Source organism: Ciconia boyciana, chromosome 14, assembly GCF_034638445.1.
Source record: "Ciconia boyciana chromosome 14, ASM3463844v1, whole genome shotgun sequence".
Taxonomy (NCBI): Eukaryota; Metazoa; Chordata; class Aves; order Ciconiiformes; family Ciconiidae; genus Ciconia; species Ciconia boyciana.
The window spans coordinates 1244643-1264054 of NC_132947.1; the positions used below are offsets into that span (position 1 = coordinate 1244643).

Sequence of the window (19412 nt, forward strand, 5' to 3'; positions counted from 1 at the left end):
GCTCCCGGAGCGCTGCGAAGATGCAAAAAAAAAAAGTATCACGCATTAGTCCCGAGCTGCTGTAAGGGGACAGGCGGCCGTGGCAGCAGGCTCTACCGTACCCGCGTGGCGTGGCAGGGGCGGAGGCCGCAGCTCCCAGGGCACCGGGGCTGCCCACGGGCCTGGCGGCGCCTCCGAGGGCCCGGCGCAGCCGACAGGGGGCGCCAGAGCCCCGCCCTCCGTCCGGCAACTCCGCGCCTGCGCACTGGCACCAACAGCTCCGCGCAGGCGCCCTCCTCTCCCTCTCCGTCTAACCGACGCTCCAGCCCCGCCCTTCCCGCGCATGCGCGCCGCTCCCCGCCCAGCCTCGCGGCACCGTGCGCATGCGCACCGCCCCCTCCTGCCCCCTCCCACCCTACCGCACCCCCCCGGCGCGGCCCAGGAGCGCGGCGGCCGCTTGACGGGCGATGCGGAAGGAGCCCGGGGACTGCTGAGCGGGCCGAGGCCCGGCGGGGCTCCCGGCGACCCCCGGCGTCGCTGCCAGCCGGGCCCGCGGGGCAGGGGCGGGAAGGACCCGGACCCTCCACCGGCCGCTGAGGTGAGGGGCGGAGTGGGGCAGGCCGTGAGCGACGCGCGGCTCAGCCAATAGGAGAGCCCGCTCTCGGGCCCCGCCCCGCGGGGCTCTCCCGGTGGGTGATTGGCTGGTGAGTGAGGGGCGGGCGGCGTGGGCGCCGTCCTCGTGCGCGGGCCCCGTGCTCGCCGCCCCGCCCCGCCCCGGTACGGCGGCCGCGAGGGGCGGTACGGTGGCCGGGGGGCAGGCCGCCCCCTGCGGCCCTCCCGCCTGCCGCGGCCCGGCGCGCCACCGGCCCGGCCCCGGCGGCAGCGGGTTGCTAACCGCAGCGAGTGACCGGAATCGCTCCCGTAAGGACGCAGGGCCAGATGGCGGCCGGCCCTGGCGGCGAGGACTCGCCGGTTTTCAGCCTTTTATCCCCTCGGCTCCCCGCCGCCTGCGGGGAGCGAGGGGCCTCGGGAGGGCGGGGCTGTGCACGGCGGCGCGCCCGGCCGAGCTAACCCCCGGGGCGGGAGGGGCTGCGCCGCCATTACCGTCAAACCGGGCCCCGCACCGGGCTGCCGTAACCCTTGGGCAACGCTGCCCGCCCGCTTCCGCCGGCCGCCGTTGGGCAACGCCGGCGGAGGGGGGCGGGGAGAGCCGGGCCCTTTAACGGGCGGGGGCGGGGCCGGGGCGGGGCTGCCTCCGCCTCCGCGGCACTCCGGGACTGGCGGAGCGCGGCCGGGCCGGCCCGCAGCTCCAGCAGAGCGAGAGCCGCCTCCGCCCCGGCCCGGCCCGCAGCCGGCCTGCCAGGCGGTGCCTGCACCCGGTGAGACCCCGGGGCTGGGGGCTGCTCGGAGCGAACCGGGGGTTCCCCTGGGGCTCGAGGTTGGTTTCCCGGGAAGGGGGGGTGTCGCAGTCGGTTCTCCGTGCGGCTTCAATTCGGTGGCCCTGAATCTTGGAGTAAAGCTGCGGGATGACCTCAGTCTAACGATAAGCTATCGGTGCTAATGGCAGGGGTGCATCTAAAAGCTGTAGTGTTAACCGTTTCTTTGCCTCTCTCCTCTTCTGGTGTTTGTCTGTGCAAAGGTCAGATGTTTCCATCGGTCGTGAAGAAGAGTGGAGTCGGGACCTGCTAAGTGCTGATCTGCTTCTGCTCCGGACCATGGACTCATTGAGGGCGTCCCAGGTGTGAAAATGTCCAGCAGTAACCGGGAGTTAGTGATTGACTTTGTTTCCTACAAGCTCTCGCAGAAGGGATACAGCTGGAGTCAGCTGGAGGAGGAGGATGGGAACAGGACTGACTTTGCAGCGGAGGAGGCCGAGATGGACGGCGTCCTCAACGGGAGCCCCTCCTGGCACCCACCCGCCAGCCACGTAGTGAACGGAGCCGCCGTGCACCGGAGCAGCCTCGAAGTCCACGCAGCCGATGTGAGGCAGGCGCTGAGAGAGGCGGGAGATGAGTTTGAGTTGAGGTACCGGCGGGCTTTCAGCGACCTCACTTCCCAGCTCCACATCACCCTCAGCACGGCGTATCAGAGCTTTGAGCAGGTAGTGAATGAACTCTTCCGCGACGGAGTGAACTGGGGTCGCATCGTGGCTTTCTTCTCCTTCGGAGGAGCCTTGTGTGTGGAGAGCGTTGACAAGGAGATGCGGGTATTGGTGGGACGCATTGTATCTTGGATGACCACGTACTTGACCGACCACCTAGATCCCTGGATCCAGGAGAATGGCGGATGGGTAAGAACTCCTCTCCCCGGTGGGGATGGCTGCCCGCATCCTCCCTCGCTCCAGGCCGGCAGCAGTGCCGGTCAAACCGGAGCGGAGCTGCCTGCAATGTTTATGCTAGCGTGTGTCCTAGACCTTGCAGGGGAGATACAGGGGCGTGTGGCCTTTCCCTCTGTGCTCTTAACAAGAGGCTCTGCCCTAAGAGGGTCAGTCCACCGCAATGACACAAACAATTTATGCTCAGACGTGTCCTTCTCTGTCCCTGTTTCTTCTCCTTCTCCCTGGATGTTACGTAAAAGATCTGTTTTCCAAGAGCCTTTGGAAATCTAATGTCATCCAAGCTTGTTCTTCAGGCGGGAGCCCTTGCTCTCAGGCATGTTCCTGGTGTCATTTAACAGCAGGGAGTGGAGCTTCCTCCTCTCCGAGTGCACAGTGCTCCAGCGGGCCGGCCTGCGGTCTGCCGGGGTAACATCTACTTCTTCATTCTGGAGACAGGACCTTGCCTTCTGCCGTGCTCACGGTGAAGCAAATCCCACAGCAGATCTCGGTGGGCGAGTGGGTGGGTGGGCTGCTGGGCCTGTCTGAGCTGGTGCGGTGGGAGACAGGGCTGAGGTGGAGGCAACCTCTGCGCTGGGGAGCTGCTAAACCTGCAGCTGCTTCTTACTTGGCAGGGAGCAATGCTCCCAGCTGCCCCAGCAGCAAACCCCAGTACGCTTTCAGTGGTGAGGTATTAACATGAATAAGCATTTCTTCAGGAAGCATTCTTGAGATGCCGGGTCCGGCTGCACGGTGCTGCCGGGGACTGCCAGTGGGAGGTACAGGACCTGCAGATGTCCGAGTTTTCTTTTTGCTTCTGCATCTTAGTGATTCCCTGCTGGTGTAACCTTTACTGGTGCTCACTGGAAAGAGCTCATGCTGTCAGGCATTAGCATCTAAACGGTGGGGAATTGCCTTACTGGTGAGCTAAGGCCTTTCAGCCCTCTCCATCTCATAGTCCATCACCAGGCCCCTGCATCTCAAGGAGAGGGCAGGAAGCTTTGAGCCCAGCGCTGTGCTCCGCACCCTCCTGCCAGCCCCGCAGAGCTCCCCGGCTCCTCGTGCCTGGCCGGCCATGCTGGGGACCCCGGAGAAGAGGGGGAGTGGGTTCACCCAGGGTGCAGGAATTCCAGGAATGCGGCCGCCCTGGGGCATTGCCTGGGTGGGGCTGCTCAGGCAGAGGAGCTTGGTTTCGATTAATAACCCAGGATCTGCTAGCCATTTCATCAGGCTGTATCTGGCCCATTAGCTCTCTCATCCTGCAGATAGCCCTGGCCAAATGCTGAGTTCCTTCCCCCTCCCTCTGGCTTTGGCTTTTAAAGCCACAGATTAGTCTTGGAATTGAGTGATCAAATTGAGGTTTCCAAGCTAGTGTGGCTGTTGCTGTTAGTGACGGATTGGGCTGTATCCTGGAGACCTAGGCGATAATGCAATCTGATTTTTTGTAAATGAACTCTCTGGGGGATTTAGATTAAATCACTGGTGGAAAATCACTGGTCCCTGCTTGCAGAGAATGAAATACCTCCTCCCTCTCTTCCCCACCCCCAACCATCATGGTTAAGACTCTTCAATTTTTTTGTGTCTGTCTGTAAATTCATTGTTTGGAGCAAATATTTGTTCAACAGATTGCAGAAGGGTCAGGACTCCTCTCTACCTGACCCGCCCACCAGCTCTTGCTTTGAAGATCGCTGCTAGCCATGTTTCCCACCCAGGGGAGCAGCCTTGCTCTCTTCTTCTAACCTTGAACGGGGCTTCTAACTTCACTGCTCAGGCTGTGCTGCTGCCCGGGCTGTGCCGGCAGCTGAAGCAGGGCCAGGCACAGTGGTAAAGGGCATAGTGCTGGGGATCCCATGCCACCAGCCACCAAAAAAAAGGATTGGGCAGTATGGCTGCTGCCAGCCTGTTGCAAACCCTGACCCGTGCTTGTTTGCCATCTCAGCTGTAGCTTTCTTCCGTGCTCAGGTTTCACCGTGTCCCTTCTCAGGGCAGGGTGGAAGCCGTGCCGCTCCATGCGAAGGGATGGCGCGGTGCAGCGGTAGCACAGGGGCCATAAGAGCTCCCAAGTGCCTCACGTGTGGGGCGTGCGTGGGGATGCTCTGCTTCACTCTCGCGTGACTCCAGCTGCGGGGAGAAAATTGCTGGCCTGCTGCCAGCTCTCCCTGCAAGAAGAGAGTGCCAGCCTGCACTTACTGTGACAGAGCGGTCCCTCTCCTGCCGCCCTGTTTGCACAGGGAGGCTGTTCGGTGCATCTGAGCTGTTAGAGCCTGTCCCATACAAACAAAGCTCTCCCAAGAGGTGCAGCAGGCAGGTCCCGGTGAGAGGGATGCAAGTTCTGGCAGGCCTGCTTGGCAGGGACCAGGTGGTTTGCATTTTGGAGGACTGCAGCACTTCTCTTCCTGGAAAGCCCCTCTGAAAGAGGGAAGGAGTGCGGCTCCATCACAAGTCACACAGCCTGGTTGCGTAGGAAGCTCTGTTTCATTCCCCACCAGTGGAACAAAGGCAAGTGTAGGATGGCTGCGGGGTGCAGGTTTGCCTTTGGAGAGGAGCCTGTTAAGGCTGCTGTGTGCTGGGCTGTAGCATTTTTCTTGAGGAACCTTTTTTTTTGAGGTGAGGGGGAAACGGCAAATCTCGCTACGTAGTGCTAACATGGGTGTGTTTTGTTGCATTTACTGGCCCTGCCTTGGTTTGCCCTCCTCTCCGCAGTCTGGCCCTGAGAAAACAAACAAGAACAACCTGAGGAGGGCATTTAATAACCAGCCAGAAGAGAGCTGCTGCCTTGGTAAGCCATCAGAACCAAAGAGGAGGCTTTCCTGAGGCAGTTGCTTTGGCCAGGACCAGATTCCACTAGCTGTGAAGTTCAAACAGTGATCCCAGTGGGGACTGGGAGTCATGGGGGGAGGAATCTGGAGAGTGGGAATGCAGGAGGGGGAAGCACAGGGTGAGCAGGAGAGAGCCTGGCAGGCAGAGATGTACTGACCGTGCTTAATCTGTTTGAGAAAGGAAAGTGAGCAGTAGTTCCTGCCTGGCTGTGACCCTCCAGTGGATGACAGCTTTTCTTTCAAGGTTAAATCTATGTTCAGAGTGAGGTTTAAAGAGGGTGTTCTGTGGGGGCTTGGAGGTAGATCTGTGGACATAGAGGCAAAAGGTTTCCTGTTTGCAGGGTGTGTGCTGGGCCAGGACTGAAAGCAAATGGCATCTTTGTCACCAGTCAGTGACATGTGAATCCCAACAAGCTGGGCTGGGCTGGGCAGAAGGAGGATGGGCTGCTTCCCGTGTTGGCTCTGTGCATCCCGGGCTCTCGGCCGGCCCTGGCCACGCAGGGCTCAGTGTGCTGGGACATACGTGTTTTGTCACTCTGCGGTAGACTGGAAGCTTGTGGTTCTGTTTGGGGAAAACCCTTAGAAGATGTCAATATAACAAACTCATTTTCTATCTTTTTAATTTTTTTCTTGAATGATAGGAAATGACTCAGCCTGTGTCATATGACAGAATGCAGATGGGATTTCATCCTGTGCTCTTGCTCCAACCTTCTCAATGGTTTCAGATTGAGAGCTAGACTTTAATTCTCAGCTGTTCAGAAATGTTTTTTGGCCTTCTGCCATTGCCCAGGTATCCCTCACAAGCCTTCCCTGCAACCACCCTGTTATCGGTGATCCCAGGTGCCCCAGGATCCTCGCGCCTCCTCGGTCTGAGCTTTTTGGGCAGTGTGAGATAAGTGCAAGTTTGAATTCTGCTGCTGTTGTGCCCTGAGACTCGGAGAGGAGCTTGGTGTGCATGGTATGCGTGGAAGAGGCACAGCTGTGCATTGCACCCTATGGGGAACGCAGCTCCCTCTGGGGTGAGCGCTGTTTGCCAAAGCTCTGCCGTTTTGAGTGTTAACACACTGGGTTTCAAGGATGCCCCGGCGCTGCTAATCCCGTTTGAGATTGCAACCATCACTTTCACTTGCTGGCCAGCACACGGCAGAGCTGGCTGTAGGAGGTGACTCTGCATGGCCAAGGTCACGCTTTGCTGTCTTAGAGATGAATCCCAACCAGTGGGCTGCAAAGCTTAGCTGGGCTATTGCTTTCCACTTTGTCCTCTGTAATTATTTTACAGTCTGGATCCCTTGCAGCTGAGACGAGCCCCCCATTGTCATCACCTGCTTGGGATGAAAAAAATACTCTCGTCCTGCCAGCTGAGTCCCCTTGTGTCCCTTCACAGTACTGGGTGTTCTTCTCTGGCTGTGGGAACTGCCTGCCTGCCGGTCGCTGCCGGCAGGGTCTTGGCTCGGGCTGTCCTGCCTGGCGTGGCCGTCCCAGGTAGCTGTATTCTCGCTGGCAGCTGGAGATCTGGGCTCAGCGTACAGATCCCTGGGAGCTTCTCGCCCTGCCTGCGACCTGGGAGGCTTTTCTGCAGTGCTCTCCAGGAAATGCCATTGGAGTGACTTCCACTGCAGCTTCCTGCTCGGCCCGCAGCAGCATTCCTGCCGCTAGACCGAGAACGATGCAGAGGCGAGTTTTCAGAGCTTTGCTCTTCACCCCATTTACTTGGTTCGCCTTCTTTGGGGCCCTGCCTTGCTGCGTCTCGGTGTGCGGTGCAGTTTGATTACGTTCCTTAGATCTGTGATTAGAGCAGGCGCCTGGAAGGCAAAGCTCCTGCCCATCGCTGGCTGTGGCTCAGAGCAGCCCACTTAACCCCGTGGTCTTTCAGCAAAAGGGATAGCATTTCCTTCCCTCCCAGGGGAGCCACTGGGAACTCAGATTCGTAAAGCACTCTGAGGTTCTTTAATCCAAAGAATGGAGTGTCATTTAAAAAAAGACCTGTGAAATAATTAACAAACTGTTTCTTGCTGCTCTGTGTTCACAGCTGCTCTTGGTAATGTCAGTCTTCCTGATCATCCTGCTCTTCTCTGAAACTGGAGCTGGGTCCCCCTGAGCGCTGCCTGGGGTCTCCCCATTTCAGCAGCAATAGAGTGGCCCACCGCAGCAGAAGGGGTGGGAGGGAGCAACGTGCTCTCTCTTCCCCTGTGGAAACTGCAGCTTTCTGTACGTGTCTGGGGTGCTGCGCCTGATTTCCATGGAGCTCCTGTATGGTCTGTGTACGTGGTTTACCCCTGGGAGTGGCAATGCGCCTGCGGCCCACACTGGCTACAGGCTGCGTGGTGGCACGATGCTTCGAGGCCTTTGCTTAAGCTTCTCTCCTTTGACTTTTAGCAAGCTGCTGACGGCTGTAAGCACAGTCCCGTCTTGACGTTACAAGGAGTATTTCTCTAGCAGCTCTTTCCCCACTAGCTGTAAAGCCGGAGTATTCCCAGGAGGAGCTGGGGGAAGGGAAGGGATGGATATCAGTTGTAGAAGTGTTGCAGACCTGCTGAACCGAGAGGCGGGGGATTAATGGTGGCTTCTGCCGTGGGAGCATAAAGGGGCTGGGAGCGACTGCACTCTCCCCTCTGGTGACCCCCATAGCAGTCGGGATGTTGAGCTACCTGCTGGCTGATTCAGTGCCGAGGTATGCTCTGCGGGGTGGCTCTGCCTTTGCATGGCAGGAAAGCAGCGACGCTCTCCTCCACCCTCCCGAGAGGGATGTTACCCTTAAACGCTATTGTTCTGAGCAGCTAAAGATTAACGCAGATAATGGAGGCATGAAAGGGAAGCGGTGTCCCTCGGTGCCAGGGCACTCCTTGGTTTGCTGCCCTGGCCTTGGACAAGGAAACGGTTCCTCCTCCCTGCTCCCCACCTGAAGGATGTGCAGAGGGGTGTTTGGTGCGAGATCTCTCTGAAGTCCCGCTCCTAATCGTCCTTGGGATGCCAAGGGCTTAAGTTAGTGAATGTGCTTTCTAGAGGCGTGCAAGAGCTTTCCTGCGGTGTGCCCGTGGAGGGGGACGCGAGGGCTTTGCTGGGTGCACCGGGGCAGCTTCAGGGTGTGGGTTGGCCCTTGCTGCGTTCAGGTGGGGAGAAGGGTTACGCTTTGCCACAGAAGCAAAGCGGCCCGGCGAGGGGAGGGGGCAGAGGGCTGCCGGGAGGCAGAGCCGTTAGCAGATGGCTCCAGCTGGGCTTACCGGGGAGCAGGTGTGGGTTTTGGGAGGCAGCCTTTTAAGAGAGATGTCAGTTTTGAACTGGGGAGGCTCAAGGGGCTGAGCGGTGGCTGCCATGACTTTCATGCTGGGGAGCTGTGACCTAGTTGTGCTGTAGAAATGCTCGGTTTATTTTTTATTTTTAGGTATTTTGCTTATTTTATCCTCATGTTTAATTTAGTTAGCAAAAAGAATCCGAGGGCTTGAGCAGTGCTGGGAAGGACTGCCTGCAGGCGGGAACGCCTGCTGCAGCTCCTCCGTGCAGCCAGCATCTCTCCAGCCGCCCATGTCTTCTCTCGGACACGTGCTCACGTGTACCAGCCCAGTGCTGTCTCTCAGGATCTCTTTAATGGGAAACCCAGTGCACTCAGCGCTGCTGCCTGCCTCCGGGGTAGCGAGGGAGGGAGGAGAGGGATTCGGAGCATTAACCAGAGAGGCTCCCGTGGCCATGGGGACTGTTCGAACGTTGTGCTGTAACTGGTCTGTTTTCCCTCTGCTACTGGGAGCGGGGAGCTGGGTGAGCATGGCGTTTCAGCAGGCTTTGGGCTGGTTACTCTCTCGACCGTCGCTTGCCCCTACATTTACACAGCCTGCCCAAAGAAGGGTAATAGGCTGTATCTGCAAAGAGGGAAGTTTCAGGGGTCTGTGCAATTCCCTTGGGGAGAGCTGCTTGAATTTATTGCGTTATCCTCCTTCCTGCTCAAGCCTGTGTTTCAGCTGTGTCTGCAGACGTAGCTTCTGATTTAAGTAGATCCAATTAGTAGCTAGCTTCTGGCATCAGTATCCTGCTCAGGGAGATGAGCCCTGGAGATGAGGAGCTTCCAGTGGGAGCAGGGCCAGGCTCAGCCTTTCTAGCCCTGCTCCTGATCTAGGATGGACCCAGAGCTCCCCAGCTCGCAGCCCTGGTCCTGAGCTCAGGGGGAAACCGGGGCAGGTGTCCTCTGCTCCATACTCCGCCTGGCCAAGAACAAAGAGCAGGCAGGTTCTCCCTGCCTGTGCTGCTGCCAGCCAGGTGCTCTTAAGACTGAAATCAAACACTCCAAAACATTGCAACTTGGCAGCAGGCAGGGCTTTGAGCGGGAGCAGGAGCTGCTCATACTGGGAGGTGTGCGAGGGGCCGACGGGCAGAGCCATGCAGGGACCTGTCTGTTGGGGGTAGGATTGTGCGCCTGAGGGGAGGGAGCTGCTGGAGCTGACTGCTTCACGACGGAGCATGGAAGGGGTTTCTTCTCTGCTGGAGGGTGAAGGGCTTTTTGGGAAGCTCAGAGAAGAGGCCTAGGCTGGCCTGGAGCTGGCTTGGTTTGAACGCAGCTAAGGCCACGCTCAGGTGGAGCAGGACAGCTCTTTGCATCGCTTCATTAGTTCTCCAAACGATACTAGTACCATTTGCGCGTCTCTGGTTTTTGCCATCATTGAGGCTGAGGAAGGCTGGGGAGGCTACAAGCGTTGCACAGGGAGCACGGCTGGCGGCAGTACATGACGTTGCTGTGTGTGTAACTCATGGCGAGCTGGCTCAGGGTTTGGGCTGGGATGTGGGAACTGGGTGTGTATGTGGCCCTGGGTAGTGTCTGCATGACATATGACTTATGTATGGAGAAAATGAGGTGTTGCTACCTGTAAATCAGCCATCATAGCAGTGTTGCAAGTGCTTCCATCTTGTAATGGTGTGGCTCACCAGTGTGTTAAAGTTGCCGGAGAGCTAATATATTTTATTAGAGCAACTGACCTCATTTAGAAGCTTCCAGTGCACCAGCCAGTGATTATTTCATGCAACAACACGTATGGAGGAGCCCAGGGCAGAGCACAAAGTCTTCTTGTGCTGCACTGCTCTCTCTCGCGTTTGCTGCATCAGCTGCCTACTCTGCTTCCTGCCCTCAAGTCAGCAAGGATTTTGCTAAAAGGGACTTCGTGGCCTGAATCATTCGAGATTTCATGTGGACTAACAGGAAGTGAAAACAGAATGAGCACATCTTCCTCCCCTTCCTGCACCTCCACCCTTTCCCCTTTTTCATTCAAGTGGCATATAAGAATTACAGAAGCCTTGTGAGGCGCTGGGGGTGAAGCGGGAAGTGGTGAGGCTTGGCCAGTGCTCCTCTGGGATGCTGGAGGATGAGTGGCTCGAGGTGGCAGAACCAGGCAGCCCTTTCCCGGGACCCAGCTCCCCTGAGGACCGTCCCTGCACCCAGCCTCGCTCGCTCGGGCTCTGGTGATGCTGCCGTTCCCTGCAGGGTGGGTTTGGGGTAAGGCTCGTGGAGCGGTTGAGTGCCGGGGAGAGCTGTCGGCATCGCACGACTCGGCCCCTGGATAGGAGGGAACGTGGCTCCACAGCCGGGCACTCGTGAGCGCGGCACGTCTCCTTGGCACAGGTTTCCCCACAGTTACACAAGGGCACGATTGCACAGGAGCTGTGACGTCTGGGAAAAGCAATGACAAGGTGAAAATTGAGCTTCATTCCCCCAGTGTGGGGGACCCTGCCGAGGCGCTTGTCCGGTGCAGTGAACTGGCCACGGCACTCGGGCTCCCCGGCACTGCAGGCGGCAGATAACCATGAAATTAAAGCAGGAGCCTTCCCCTGCCCCCCGAGCGTGCCCCTCGCACAAAAGGCAGGCAGGCTGCTCTGCCTGCCGGGGCTCAGACACCATCTGTCCGGTGGGGAGAAGCATCAGAGAGACCGTCTTTCCTCGAACTATTCCACTTAATGCCCTTTGGAAAACAATCCCATTCCCAGCAGGTGCTAATCTCTTGAGTGGATCCGCCTCAGCCAATGTGTTCTTCGCTGTGCCTTTGTACCGGAGCCTTGTCGCCTGCCAGCCGTCCCGCTGCCGAGCGCGCCCAATGCCGGCCGGGGCTTTGGCACCTTCGGGAGTCCTCCGCCCGGTTAGTTCTGGGAGAAACACTGATGAAAGATGGATGCAAGTAGATTAGTCATTCGCACCATCTCCTGCTTTAATACACGTGAATGTTTCAGCAGATTTCTGGAACAGAGAGCGCAATTCCCTGCTCTCCATCTCGTGCTGTGCGCAGCAGTCTCCCGGGGCAGGGACGGGGGTTACAGCTGTCACCGTAGCCCCTTTCATGTATTTAGAAAATGCTGAAATTGTGCTGAATGGTGTGGGGTTATTGCAGGTTCCCTGGAGCTGGTGATGAAACCAGTTTGACAGGAGGCTGCCGCGGCGAGGATTAGGGCTGGAATGTGCTAGTGAGGGTTTGTTTCTGGTTAGAAAAGAGCCCTCTGGCCCTTACTAGGCTGAAGCCCCGCAGGTTTGTTGGGCTTCAGGCCGAGGCCCCAGGGACAGCCTCCCTGCTGGTCCCACGCAGGCTGCAGCCCGGCGGCTCGGTGTGTGGCGAGGTCGGTCGGTCGGAGAGGAGAGCGAGGCGGGGATGTGCTTATTTAATTAACCTTTTTGAGTTTATGGCTGCATCCCTCAGGGTCGTGGGTTTCTCTGCATGCAGGGCCCTGGATTTTGGACAGGGGCAGCACCCCAGTGCCTGCAGCCACCCCAGCACCCAACTCCCAGGGCAGGAGAGACTGGAGAGGCAGCGGGCGGGTGGCATTCCCTGCCATTGTCATGGAGATCAGCAGCTGCTTCCCTGGAGGTCACCATTTGCATAACAGTTAGAGCTGGGTCTCTGGAGCATTTGCACCTGCGAGTGTGCTGTCCCCAGAGCCCCCTTCCCTCCCCGTGTCCCCAGAGCCCCTTCTCCACCCCATCCCGAGCCTGCCCAGGGTGCTGACAGGGACCAGAGGGGTGAAGCTGGGGGTCTGGAGAAGCTCCGAGACCTCTGCCTTGGATGGCAGGTTTCCTTGGCATGATGCGCCTGAATCAGGGGCTCACGTTGACCTCCAGTCCCGACGCTGCAGGCAGTGCTGTGTGCCTGGGGCAGGCCACGCTTGGTGTCCCTGCTGCCCTCCTGTAGGGCCTGGGCTGCAGACAGGGCTGGGGTGGTCAGGGCCACACGTGGGTGCAGTGTCTGGGGGAGCAGGGCGGAGGGGGGACGTCCAGGATGTCTCTTCCACTTTCATAGCATGTAGGGACCGGCCGAGCTGTGTTTACAGGATCCTAGTGGCAGCCTTTGGGAATACTTATGTTTTTGGGTTTTTTCTGAAAGATCTCAGCTGCCTTTCCCCCCTGTGCTTCACCTCCAGGTTTGCATATGCCAGTCCCATGTGGTGAGCTGGCAGCCCGAAGGGGCTCTGGGAGCAGGTTGCTGTCGATGCAGGGCTTTGTTGTGGTCTGCGCTGAGCTGCTGCCTTTCTTTTTCCGTGCTTGTCTCGCTGCTCAGCACAAAACTGTTCCCAGCATCTCATTAACAAATGTCTGGTCATCCAGATGACTCGACTCCTGGCCGGCTATTGGTGTTAGACCTCTTAGCAGTAACACAGCTGTAGTTATGGTGAAGGTATAACAGAAACAGCCTTGTTTTTAAGTGAAACATTGCCTCGTGATGAGAATGCCTGGGTTGGGAGTCAGATGCTGTGGCTCATGCTGCTGGCTTGTATGCAACTCTAGGGAAAGCACTTAACCTCTCCGCACCTCTCTTGATCTGTCTGGGAACAATGCTGACTTATCCCGCAGGAGGTTTTGGAGAACCAACTATATATTTTTGATAAAACACATCAAGATCCTTGGGTGGGAAAGGCTTTTGTATGTGCGGCGCTGGCTGCTGCGGGTGTCTCTCTCAAAGACAGGCTGGCTGGGTATCGGGGGTGTAGCTCCTGCTGGAGGCAGAGTCTTCATGTCAAGGTGCCACTGGTTCACCATGAATAGTCCCGGTAGAGCCAGTCTCTTCTCTGCTGGTTTTCAGAGCTTCATGCCGGTGTCCTGGTGACCTCCATACCCTTCACCTCCCTGTGCAAGGGAAGCTTTGAGCACCCAAACTCTGCCCTCCCCAGCAGCCACCACCCTCCCTGTCCCGCTCTCCCCCTGGCTCACAAAAGACCAGATGGGGATTCATTGCCCACATGTGCTTCCTCCACCTGCCCTCATGATTTGGTGTCGCTTGCTGAATCCTGTCTCCCCCAGTGTAGGGGCTTATCTTGAAAGAGGAACCTGCTCTGCTCTCCTCACCCTGAATGGGATCTAGCAACTGTTCTCCCTCCCGCTCAGCCGGGGGAGCTGCGTCCGGCAGTGCTGGTGAATGAAACCAGCTGAACCTCTGGGGGTGGGTACCAGCAAGAAGCTGAAACTTTGGGTCTTCCCCTTCCCATTTCCAGGCCAGGATGTGAATACTGTCTCAGACAGACCTCGTGCCTGATTAATCTGCTCTCCCCCCCGAGACAGAGCGCTTTGGGTCAGACCTACTCCTCTTTTCTCTCTATCACAGTGTCATGTATCATCACTGGGCAGTGTTTAAATGGCTGCTGCGTGTCCCCCCGATGGTGCGTTGCGGTTTGGGGCACTGCAGGTGTCTCAAGAGCCTTTGGCACTGCAGAACCTCCCTACCCCAGCTCTGCATGGTGGTGGGCACTGGTGGAGTCTGGATCTCCAGGTCCTCTGTCTCCTGCAAGCAGCACGTGTAGCTGGAGGGCAGCCCCCCCAGCAAGTGCTGGTTTAGGCTCCAGCAAGAAAACGTTGTGTCCTTCCCCAGCGCTGGGGGAGGAGAGGCAAAGCCGGGGGATTGCCTTTTGCGTAGGCATAACCTCTCGCTGCTTCCTCATTGCCTGCCCCAGAGCATCCTCCTCTCGGACGTGTCTGTCACCCGGGGTGGGGAAGGGGATGTGACGGGTGTTCGGCCGTGGAACAGCCTGTCCTCTCTGGGGTGGAAGAGGCCCACGGGCACACGGAGAGGGTGGTTGAGACACTGACGTGCTGTTGCTACCGTAGTCCTTGCGAGCAACTCAGGAATTCCAAATATTTCCTCTCAGATAAAGGTGACTGGGGGAGGCCAGAAATATCTGGACGTGTCTGGGCAAGCCTGCAATCCCAAACACCAGGCCAGAGAGGTCAGAATCGGTACTGGGAGTGCTGGGCTTCAGGTGCAGAGCGGCTGAGGCCTGGGGCAGTGTGGGAACTGAGCAAGCTGCCTTTCCTTAACCTTCAACCCGCCCCCAGGCTGGGGAGGGAGGACGCTTCTGCCTGTTTTCCCACTCCCCCTGGTCTGGGATCACCATTCCCAGGGGACACATCTGGGATCACAGTTGTGCAGGGGCTGAGCTATCGCAGCTCCTGGGGACGGTTTCCCCTAGGAAGGGCAAGGCGCTCTCCTCCCGAGTCCCCTGGGGCCCCCAGCTGCAACTCCAGCAGCTGCTGCTCTGTTCCCAAGGGAAGGAGAGGGGCTTATGTCCCCTCCCTGCCCGCGCGGAGCTCTTGTTGTGCTCTTCTCCGTCTGTAGCACCCGATAGCTCTCGGTTCGCCGTATGCCATTTATCTCTTGTTCAGCAAACACTTTCTTTTCTTAGAAGTAAGGGCTTCAAAACATGCTTCTTGGAACTGCCTTTCCCCAAGCTCGGCAGCACTTACCATCAAGAAGGCAGCTCAGAGGCTCGGCTGCCAGCCCCGGCTCTCTGCCCTGGATGTGGGGGGCCTCTCCTGGTTCCTGCCCCACCGCCAGCCCTGCGGAGAGGCTGGGTGACTGCGTGGCCCCTTCCACCTCCGCAGCCTTCCTGGGGACCGTGGGGACGTCCCCTCCCACGGGTCAGGAGGAGCCTGTGGAGACGCGTGGGGCTCGGTGGGGCAGGCTTTACCGAATCCCCAAGCAAAGTGGCTTTTTCTGGGGAGTACATCACAAGGGGCACAGCCTCCTTCCTCCTGCTCAGCGCTCCTGCAAGATCGGGTGCTGTGGGTGTGCGGCGGGGACGTGCCTCCGAGGGGAGGACCTTCCCTGGGGTGCAGGAGCCCCGGTACAGAGGGATGTTGCAGGGGCGGTGGAGGCACTCCACAGCTGGTGTTTTTGGAGAAGCCCGTGCCTTCTGTCCTGGTTCCCCTGTGCCCTCCATCCCTGCCAGCCTGCTCTTGGTTTGCTGCCACTTGCCGTGCTCTGTCACCGCTCCACTGCTCATCACCGCTTATCAGCAGAGAGATTTCCTGTGCCATAATTAAAAATATTCCCTCCGTGGGTTTGGGCTCTCCTCCCATCCCTCTCCTGGAGCACATTACTGGCTGTTTGCGTGGCCATTGCCCTGGGCGAGCAGCCGGGCAGAGGGGCTGGCAGTGAGCAGCAGCCCTCACCTTTCTCACTGGACGGCACCTGCGTGTGAGCCGCTGTCCTGCCCGTTCTTGCGGGGCCGGGATGCAACACAACACCTCCGCAGAGCCTGCGCCAGCTGGCAGGCCCAGTGGGAAGCGAGCTGCCTTCTGCTGCTCTGTGTAGGTGGTGGGAGTCATGGGGACGGTTGTCACATCCCTGAAGAGGACTCAAGAGTGAGGCGGCAGCAGTGACATGCCCCGAGGTGAGTTAGTGAAGTCCCTGTTGTCCCAGCTCTCTGCCCCTGGGCCTGCTGATACCTCCTCACGGTCAAGGGGGTGTGAAAGGCAGCCGGGGAAGTTGCAAGATGCTGGTGATGGTGTTTTGTGGAAGGCAGAGAAGAGCTTTGGTGGGGCAGAGGCGGGTGCTGAGGTGCACAGCTCGCCTGGGTGGTTATTCAAGTACCTGATCCCCCGTGGCGGGGAGTCCTGTGGCCAAGGAGAGGGACACAGCCCGGCTCCCTGGGAGCGATCATGCATGTCTGTTGCATGCCTTGCTGTGAAAAGCTGTGTGTGAGCTTGATCGTGTGCGTGTGGCAAGGTGAGGAGATGCCCTGCAAGCTGTGACCATGCTGGGGCTGTTTTAGGGGAGCCAGGGGACTGGCACCATGTTTCCATGAGTGATAGAGGCACCTGCCTAAAGAGCCTCTCGATCCCAGCCGTGATCCGGGCACCAGACCCCTCGCAGGTCCTGTGGCAGCAGTTGCAGCTCATCGCAGGCTGTGGGCAGGCATGGGAGGCAGCTTGCAGGCAGAGCTGCCAGACCCAGGTAGGCAGGGATGCTGCCTCTGCCTCCAGGGGGGCTGTGGTAAGGCGTGACACAAGCACAGCGTCAGCCGGGCTTATCTCTGCTTTCCCAGAGCGGCCGCGTTACTGGAACTGCATTCACTTATCAGGGAACAGGGGACCTTGCCGGGAAGATGGGCTCAAGGTGCGGCAGCGTCGAGTCCCTGCTGATGCCGAGCTGCCCGGCGCTCTGAGCTGCCGGTGATCCCTCAGCCCAGAGCTCACAGCTCCCGCTCCCCCTCACAGCTCCAGCTCCCTCTAGCCCCGGTGCTCCTGCTCGGCCCTGATAAACCTGAGAGCTGCTGGGGCATAAAGTTCCCTGCTTCATGTAGCCTGCCTGAGGATCCCTCCTTCCCTGCAGCGCGTGCGGCCCAGGGACCCAAGCAGCTATCCTCACGGTGGTCCCGGGGCCCAGGGGAGCAGAGGGGTGACGGTGTGCCGTGGGGGTGCTGCATGGGCACAGGGGACAGACGTGCTCTCTGAGAGCCTTGTTTTCGGGAGCAGTTCAGCTCTGGTAGTCTTCTCTTTCTCTCTCTGCCCTCCATCTCCCCCAGTCCAGGCCATGTCCGTCTGTCCCCAGCCCCGTCACACGCCTCTCTTGGAGGGAGAGAGGCTGTGGCCGTTTGCTGTGCAATGGCTCTGTTGAACTCTGCTTTGCTCTTGCTGTTGCTGGAGTTGAAAGACCGGAGGTGGCTGGCTCGGACGAGCCGGGCCGGAGCGACTGCATTCCTGGCCGGGCCTCTTGCTTGGCCTGCTCTCCTGAAGCCTGGGGGAAGGCAGGAGTTTCACGACCCAGTGTCTGCCTTCGCCACAGGGATTCGTGAAATTCAGATCGTGCTGCAGAGTAACCTGTGATGGCCAGGACAGGGGAGAGCTTGCCTTGCCGGGACGCGGCAGTGGGGAGAAGGGCGCTCTGCTTTGGATGCAAAAGCAGCAGGGGGATGTGCGGTGTGGGCTCCTGCTGCAACCGTGGGCACCAACCCTGCTGCTGCTCCCCCAGGCCTTGGCCGTGGAATAAAGCCCAGCGTTTTCCTGCCGCAATGATTTCTATCACACTTCGATGCTAATTTTAGAGAGCCTAGAGCACGTGATGCATCCTCCTGCCCTGCCCGCATGGTATTCTCCTTGCAAATCCTTTCTGGCATCCACTTCTCTCATGACTGGTCCTGTGCTTCCCCCATCGCCCTCTGTGCGTGATTCAGAGCAAGGAAGCACAAGGCGTCTGTCATCTGCCTGGTCCTCACCACCGCTTTCCTGCTGGCAGGAGCCTGCTTGCCTTCCTGCCCTTTCCCTCTGCGTCTTCCCCTCTGGGCCGCTCTGCAGAGGAGGAAGGAGTCCCAAAAAGCGGCAGAGAAGGTCTCTGTGCTCCGCTCGCACCCCTCTGCTCACTGCTTCTGTCTTCCCACAGGAGCGGTTTGTGGACCTCTACGGGAACGATGCTGCTGCCGAGGTGAGGAAGGGCCAGGAGACCTTCAACAAATGGCTCCTGACCGGGGCGACGGTGGCAGGAGTGCTTCTGCTGGGATCCCTGCTGAGCCGCAAGTGACCCACCGCCGAGTCCCCCCGTCGCCAGGACGGCTGCGCCTTCACCACCACATCCACTACACTCTGCTCCCGAGCACCGTCACCGGCACGGGGGGTCAGCCCTTCCGCCTCCCGGGCGAGCGCCCCGCTCTACGGAGCTTTCTCCCTCGTGCCGCCAGCTCCTTTTATCGTAGCCTGTCTTATTTACCGTTCCGTTGTGTTTTAAAGGCTCTGAGACCAATGCAGCACTTCAGCCAACAGCTCCCAGTGCTGGGGAGATCCAGGCAGCTGGGGGGAGTACTGGCTAGAAGGTGGCCCAGCCCTGCAGGGTCCTCTAGATCACTTTGAAGACAATAAACAGACTTATTTTTGCATGTGTGAGTGCGTGCGTGTGTGTAGATGTGTCACTAATATAAGGTTCCCCAGCCAGAGCAAGGGTCGAGGCTCCGTGCCCCCGTCTCCGGCGTGCTCAGGCCCCGGGAAGAGGCAGGCTGCTGAACGGGACGGAGCTTCCCTGCAGCGTCCCTATCCCGACCTCGCTTCCTCCAGGCAGGGCTTGTCCCTGTGGCTGGGGGAGAGCCGGGAGGAAGAGGAAGAGGCCGGGGGTGATGAGCTCGGCCCTCGCATCAGCCCCCAAGCCCCTTTCTCCCCAGACAGCAGCTGCTGGGAGCTGAGGCCGGTCTCTGGTGAGGATGGTGTGTCAGGCCCAGGGCTGTGCCCGGTTCCAAGGGATCCTTCTCCTCTTCCTCCTCCTCCCTCTGAATGTAGATTGCTGTGAGCCAGTGCACGTCCCTCCCCACGCCCGCTCCTCCGGGTGGCAAAGGAAGGAGGCAGGCAAGGAGGGAGAGGACTTTGCCCTGGCACAAGGGGCTCTCCAGAGAGCCGGGGCCGTGGCATCCAGCAAGTGCAGGAATACAGAGCCGGGGGGTGGAAGGGGCAGGGGGGAGCGATGCTCCTGCTCGGCCTGGGTATGGCCGCAGAGGAAGGCAGAGCCCTGGGAGCAGCCCCACCGTGACCGATCCGTGGGGGTGCGAGCTCAGGGGAGCTGGGAGCGAGGGCTGGCACCGGCTGAGAGCCGTCCCCGCCGCCGGGAAGCCTCTTTGGGGACAAGGGGAGCCGCTGGCCTCTCCTGTGCTGCCCCGGTTGCTGGGGTCCCCATAGCGCAGGCAGATCCCTGTCCCCGTGGTGTGGCTGTGACGGGTGCGTGCAGTGGCAGAGGTGCCTGGCTTCCCCCCATCCCTCCCCGTGCTGCTCCTGCTGCCGCCGGGGCACGGGACCTCCGGGCTTTGAGCTGAAATTAGCTTCAAAAATAACCCCTCGTCCTTCGGAGACCACCACCGGCAGACCCAGCTGTCCACGCGGGCTTGTCTGTGTACATACCGCCCGCGCTCTGCTGTACATATCCGAGTAGTTTTTAATTCATTTGTGAATATTCTTAATGCTATTTTTGTTATCTTGTCTGTCCGTATTTATGTGTGGAGCCGTGCTTCCTGCAGAGGCCAAGGTGGGATGGAGGTGGCGGGGGGGGGGGGGGGGAACCGGAGGCTCCCGGGGCGGGGGGTCCCGTCTG

General features: G+C 59.2%; 1 protein-coding gene across 6 annotated transcripts; it reads left to right on the forward strand.

Annotated features, from left to right (window-relative positions):
- Positions 1 to 382: 382 nt before the first annotated feature.
- Positions 383 to 18220, forward strand: BCL2L1 (BCL2 like 1). 6 transcript variants are annotated; one of them, XM_072879400.1, is made up of 3 exons: positions 383 to 577; positions 1619 to 2269; positions 17727 to 18220. In XM_072879400.1, the coding sequence occupies exons 2-3, from the start codon at positions 1727 to 1729 to the stop codon at positions 17862 to 17864; spliced, it is 681 nt and encodes a 226-aa protein (XP_072735501.1). In that variant the 5' UTR covers positions 383 to 577; positions 1619 to 1726; the 3' UTR covers positions 17865 to 18220. The 6 variants fall into 6 exon arrangements, with proteins under 6 accessions (XP_072735501.1, XP_072735500.1, XP_072735502.1 ...); XM_072879399.1 differs by lacking the exon at positions 383 to 577 and adding an exon at positions 744 to 900; XM_072879401.1 differs by lacking the exon at positions 383 to 577 and adding an exon at positions 984 to 1417 and having other exon boundaries at positions 1624 to 2269.
- The last annotated feature ends 1192 nt before the right edge of the window (positions 18221 to 19412 follow it).

What these genes read in the sequence shown, in the direction of transcription:
- BCL2L1 (XM_072879400.1), top strand. Translation starts at nt 1,727, where the DNA reads ATGTCCAGCAGTAACCGGGAGTTAGTGATTGACTTTGTTTCCTACAAG. An exon ending in TCCAGGAGAATGGCGGATGG is followed by an intron (nt 2,270 to 17,726) that starts GTAAGAACTCCT and finishes GTCTTCCCACAG; the next exon opens with GAGCGGTTTGTGGACCTCTA.